The 6286-nt window shown below is 48.9% G+C and overlaps 1 protein-coding gene across 1 annotated transcript; it reads left to right on the forward strand.

Annotated features, from left to right (window-relative positions):
• Window positions 1–1734: 1734 nt before the first annotated feature.
• Window positions 1735–3542, forward strand: LOC125552459 (cytochrome P450 94B3-like). The gene has a single exon (XM_048716014.1). The coding sequence runs from the start codon at window positions 1868–1870 to the stop codon at window positions 3431–3433; it is 1566 nt and encodes a 521-aa protein (XP_048571971.1). The 5' UTR covers window positions 1735–1867; the 3' UTR covers window positions 3434–3542.
• The last annotated feature ends 2744 nt before the right edge of the window (window positions 3543–6286 follow it).

The raw sequence follows: 6286 nt of genomic DNA on the forward strand, positions 1-6286 counted from the left end.
TCTTGCATGTGCTTATCTGTGGTGACAATGGGATATCACGTGATCCACTTGATGTATGTTTTGGTGATCAACTTGAGAGTTCCGTGACCTCGTGAACTTATGCATAGGGGTTGGCACATGTTTTCGTCTTGACTCTCCGGTAGAATCTTTGGGGTACTCTTTGAAGTTCTTTGTATTGGTTGAATAGATGAATCTAAGATTGTGTGATGCATATCGTATAATCATATCCACGGATACTTGAGTTGACATTGGAGTATCTAGGTGACATTAGGGTTTTGGTTGATTTGTGTCTTAAGGTGTTATTCTAATACGAACTCTTTAATAGATTGATCAAAAAGAATAACTTTGAGGTGGTTTTGTACCCTACAATAATCTCTTCGTTTGTTCTCCGCTATTAGTGACTTTGGAGTGACTTTTTGTTGCATGTTGAGGGATAGTTATATGATCCAATTATGTTATTATTGTTGAGAGAACTTGCACTAGTGAAAGTATGAACCCTAGGCTTTGTTTCAAGCATTGCAATACTGTTTACGCTCACTTTTATCATTAGTTACCTTATTGTTTTTATAATTTTAGATTACAAAAACCTATATCTACCATCCATATTGCACTTGTATCACCATCTCTTCGCCGAACTAGTGCATCTATACAATTTACCATTGTATTGGGTGTGTTGGGGACACAAGAGACTTTTTGTTATTTGGTTGCAGGGTTGTTTGAGAGAGACCATCTTCATCCTACGCCTCATACGGATTGATAAATCTTAGGTCATTCACTTAAGGGAAATTTGCTACTGTCTTACAAACCTCTGCACCTGAAGGCCCAACAACGTCTACAAGAAGAAGGTTGTGTAGTAGACATCACGGAGCAGCTCGCCGAACCGCACTACGCCGTCGACTCGCCCAACTGGGTTCGATGGTTCGCCTTCGAGCACGAGGAGGCGACGCGACGCGGCGTTCGTGGCGTCCTGCCGCCGCCCGAGCCGGAGGAGCCGGCCTACCTCGAGCGCTACTCCTGGACCGGAGTAGTGCACGAGTGGGTCGGCGCTCCGCCAATCTGACTCGGGACGACGGAGAAGCAGGAGGTGGCCTACCTCGACCACTGGCGCCGCGTTCGGCTGGCCGAGGAGCGCCTGCAGATGCTCGAGCGCGATGCCGAAAAGGAGGCGTGCCAGGCCCAAGCAGCGGCGGCGCAGCCCGACATCGCCGCCCTCTGGAACACGGCGTTCCCCTGGGCTGCCCTGCGCCGGCGCTGATCGACCTCACCAGCCCCGCGCCGCCAACGACGAGGACGCCTAGGGCAACACTTCGTCTAGTTTTTAGTTTTTTATGTTAATTAATGTAATGTGGAAGGCCGGCTTTTATGTTTAATTAAATGTATGTTTTTATTTTTTAAATGCTTGCAAGACTTTTTTTGGTGCGTCGACAAAATGAATTGGGCCAGCGTTAGGCGCTCGCGCCGATTCAAACACAACGTCCGACATTTGTGTCTGCCGAACCAATCCAAACAAGAAAAAAACGAATAAAAACGTCGTCCATTTAGGTCGGCCCTCTAAACGTCCAGTGTTGAGAGCTGAGACAAATATCTCCTCCGATCCGTCGAATGTGACGCAGTTCAGTGGAAATGGCGGCAGATTCGTTCCGTACGAAGTTCCCATTTTGTATAGCTACGGCAGACCGGCGGCACGTGTGCGGTCAGCACAAGAACTCACCAGTGGCGGAGGTGCTTCCAGACCAACCGGCTCGCTCACCGCCACGATCTTTTCCTCCTCTCCCTTATCTTCTTCCCCTTCACCTACACAAAACCAAACCATGGAGATAAACCCCCCGAATTTCCTCCCACGGTAGGTGGAGTCCAGCTAGCGGCCATGGCAATCGCACTGGCAGCCTGCTTCCTCCTGATACCGCTCTTCTCCCTCGGCGCAGTCTTCGTCCTCCGTGCGTGGAGACTCGACAAGAAGGCGCCGGCGCAGCGCACGCCGAGGACGCGGCCGTACCCGCTGCTCGGACACCTGCCGCAGTTCCTGGCGAACCGGCACCGCGTGCTGGACTGGCTCACCGAGGTGCTCGCGCTCCTGCCAACCTGCACGCTCGTGTTCCGCCGGCCCGGCGGCGTCCGAGGCGTCATCACCGCCAACCCGACCAACCTGGAGCACATCATGCGCGCCAGCTTCGACAACTACCCCAAGGGCCCGCGCTTCGCGGCGCTGCTCCACGACTTCCTCGGCCGGGGCATCTTCAACGCCGACGGCGAGGCGTGGCGCGCGCAGCGGAAGGCCGCCAGCTACGAGTTCAACACGCGCTCGCTGCGCCTCTTCGTGGCGCGAAGCGTGCACAGCGAGCTCCACGGCAGGCTCCTCCCGCTCCTGCGCCGTGCCGCCGGCTCCGGCCGCCAGCTCGACCTCCAGGACACGCTCGAGCGGTACGCGTTCGATAATATCTGCCGCGTCGCCTTCGACCACGACCCCAGCCAGCTCCCGGACGGAGACGGCGCTCGCCCAGAAGTCGAGAGCGCCGCGACAGCGAGCAGCAGCTTCGCCGACGCGTTCCGGGACGCGGCCAATCTCAGCGCGGGCAGGTTCCAGTACGCCGTCCCAGGATTCTGGATGATCAAGAAGGCGCTCAATCTGGGCTCCGAGCGGCGGTTGCGCGAGTCAATTGCCATGGTGCACGGCTTCGCCGATCGCATCATACGGTCGCGGCGGGAGGAGATGGACGTGGGCTGCGAGAAGCACGACTTGCTATCGAGGTTCATGGTGAGCCAGGGCGAGAGCTACACCGAGACGGCCCTCCGCGATGCAGTGATCAGCTTCCTCCTCGCGGGGCGGGAAACGACGTCCTCGGCGCTCACCTGGTTCTTCTGGCTGTTGTCCTCGCGCCCGGACGTGGAGCGCCGCATCCGCGACGAGGTCGCCGCCGTGCGAGCCCGCCGAGCGATCGGTGACCTCGGCAGAGCCGGGTTCGATCTCGACGAGCTGAGGGAGATGCACTACGTGCACGCGGCCATCACGGAGTCGATGCGGCTGTACCCGCCGGTGCCGGTGAACTTTCTGCGGGCGGAGGCCGCCGACGTCCTGCCGGACGGCACGGCGGTGGGGGCAGGTTGGTTCGTGGCGTACAACTCGTACGCAATGGGGAGGATGGAGTCCGTGTGGGGCGAGGACGCGCGGGCGTACCGGCCGGAGCGGTGGCTGGACCCGGCGGAGGGGACGTTCCGGCCGGAGAGCCCGTTCCGATACATGGCGTTCCACGCGGGGCCGAGGATCTGCCTCGGGAAGGAGATGGCCTACATCCAGATGAAGTCTATCGTGGCATGCGTGCTGGAAGAGTTCGAGCTCGCCGTGGACGGCGCATACCGGCCGCGGCAGGTGACCTCGCTGACGTTGCGGATGGCGGACGGGCTCCCGGTGAGGGTGAAGGCTAGAGTGAATTGAGTAGTACGACAAGATGGAGGGAAATTTTGTTTTAAATAAGGTAACCGTATAGAAGAACGTCAGTGAGTGAAAGATGAATTCCAGAATACACGCAATTGTCTTTTTCTTAGGAGAGTGGTTTTTCTACTCCCACGGACATGGCACCTATGCACCCATGATCGGAAACACAGAAAAAAAAAGAATCTGAAACTTGATGGCTTCATTATGACTAAGGATGACAATGGGTTGGATTTGGATCGGTTTAAACAATATCAAATTCATATTCATATCCATGAAGATTGTCTTTGCCCGTCTATGAAAAAACCCAAGGGGGAAAATTGTGTCCATGTCCAAACCCGATGGATATTCATACCCACTAGATATCCACTGGGTCCTCACAAGACATATAAATAAGAAATAACACAGTGTTAACATGAGGTCCTCCATTCTTCACCTCGTGGCAGGGGAGGCTTCACTTATGGTAAACATCAACTTGTGGCAAATCAACGTCCACTGACAACCTAATATCATTTAGTATTTTTCTAAAAGACGAGAATGACGAGTCATTTAACGAGGAGATAAAAATAAGTGAAGGTACCCTATATTATGTTACGACGGGGATTGAATGAGAACTAATAGAAGTTACAGCGGGGATTATGCAATTTCTTTTGCATGTTTTAGATAACAAAGTGGAAAATTGCAGTGGGACATGTGGGGTAGGGATAGCAGATTTTGACCCATTAAATCATACTATCGGGTCGGGTTTGGGTATACCCATGGGCACAAGATTAGATCCATGCCCTATCCACGAGCAATCGGGTCGGATTTGGGCGCTGCCCATGGGCACAAAAGCATATCCAAACCCCATCCATTTGGGTCGGATATCCATGGGTATCCATGTCCATGGGTAAAATTGCCATCCTTAATTATGACCAAATGTTTCAGGTGCTTGTAAAATTTCGAGTCCAAATGACATATGAGGAGTTCTTTTAAAAAAACAAATTTGTATGCACTTTCAAGCAGAATTTGCATTTACGAAGATCATTTGATGTTATTTGGCCACCAAACTTTGCAAGCACCTAAAATATTTGTTGATAATCAACGTCATAAAGTTTCAGATTTTTTATACCACTAAGAAAAGCCTAAACCGTGGAGCAACAACCTGCCCCCTAAAGTCAAGAGTTGCATAGGCGTCTTCGGTGTTGATCTTCATCTAACCAAGAAAAGCCAGGTGCCTTGAGCCTTGGTCGTCTCGTTGATACTACGATAACACCCCTCACAAAAGGAATGTCGGAGGAGAACGAGGAGAACCACGAATGGGTCTGCTCGCTAACCTGACTTCAGATAGAACGATCAGACCTCTCCCCAAGTATTATAAGCGCACCCAGTGCACCGCGACCATGACCCATGGTGCACGCCGAACTACGTCGTCAATGCACCCGAAACTGAATTGTAATCCATTGAGAATGGAACAAGATGACATAGTCCCAGCCTGACCAACCGACAGTATGTCTAATCAATTCATGCCGAACAATAGAGTTCATCATCATCATCAAGTTCAATACATTGGCAATTGATATTTTTTATTTCACAAAGTATTTCTCTCAAACGTGATTGTGGATACTATTTTTACCACCTACATGTTTGTCGAGATTATCGGGTTTGCCCTAGTTTCTCCATCGACCGTTTACAAAGTTGTCACCCCTCTGTTGTAATTGTTGTTGTTGTTGTTGTTGTTGTTGTTGTTGTTGTTGCTGTTGTTGTTGTTGTTGTTGTTGTTGTTGTTGTTGTAGATAGGGTTGTGTTGAATGAAGAGCACCCACATTCAAATGTCACGCTGTAAGCATAATGACAACGCACGAAACGACGGTAAATCCTATAATCAATCGGTCTTTTTTGACAGGTAGAATTGGTTTTTTTGCTGAACGAAGGAGAAGATTAAGGAGGAAGCAGAAGGGGAAACGAGAGATGACGCTTCGGGGATCTAAAAATCGAGGGAGCCCCTATTGGGCGCTGCAAGCGCCGGCCAGCGCTCCTGGCGCCTGCACGCGGCGCGTAGCGGGCCGGCCCAATGAATCAGAGGAAAAACACAAAACGGGAAGTGAAAAAAGCTGAGGCCAAATTCGGGCATAACAGGAATCAATCTCCGAACGCTAAATTAGTAGCTTCGAGCCTTCACCACTATACCAAGCTTGGGTTGTTGCCTATTATTAGAAAATAAATCTATTTGAGTTCTCCTTTAGTACAAACATTAACATGCATTCAACTTTGTTCACGTTGATTAATATAGAAAAACAAATAATTTGCCAAAAACGAAAACGTGTACGAATACAAAAATGTTCACGGATTTGAACAAAACTTCGCAAAATTTTCAAACGAAGTTGAAAAATATTCATCGAATTTGAAAGTAGTTCATCGATTCTTAAAAAAGTCCATCAGATTTGAAAAGAGTTCATCATTTTTTTGAAAAAAATTCACCTAATTTGATAAAAGTTCATCAAATTTGAAGAAAGTTTGCCAAATTTCAAAAAAGTTCATCAATTTTCAAAAATAGTTCATCCAAAAATGGAAAAAGTTCATAGAATTTGAAAAGAGTTCATCATTTTTTTGAAAAAAGTTCACCTAATTTGATAAAAGTTCATCGAATTTGAAGAAAGTTCACCAAATTTCAAAAAAGTTCAACAATTTTCAAAAATAGTTCATCCAAAATGGAAATAGTTCATTGATTTGAGAAAAGAGTTCATCTAATTTTCGAAAAAGTTCACGAACTAAAATACCGCGCATTTAAGAAAATAAATAAAAGAAAAAGGTAAAAGAACTAGAAAAAAAAGAAAAGAAAAAGAACAAAACAAACTGACAAATGAATAAAAGAGT

The sequence above is a fragment of the Triticum urartu genome, chromosome 4, assembly GCF_003073215.2.
Source record: "Triticum urartu cultivar G1812 chromosome 4, Tu2.1, whole genome shotgun sequence".
NCBI classification, from domain to species: domain Eukaryota; kingdom Viridiplantae; phylum Streptophyta; class Magnoliopsida; order Poales; family Poaceae; genus Triticum; species Triticum urartu.

Bases quoted from the DNA above. Each gene is read 5' to 3' on its own strand.
- LOC125552459 (XM_048716014.1), top strand. From the start codon at position 1,868: ATGGCAATCGCACTGGCAGCCTGCTTCCTCCTGATACCGCTCTTCTCC.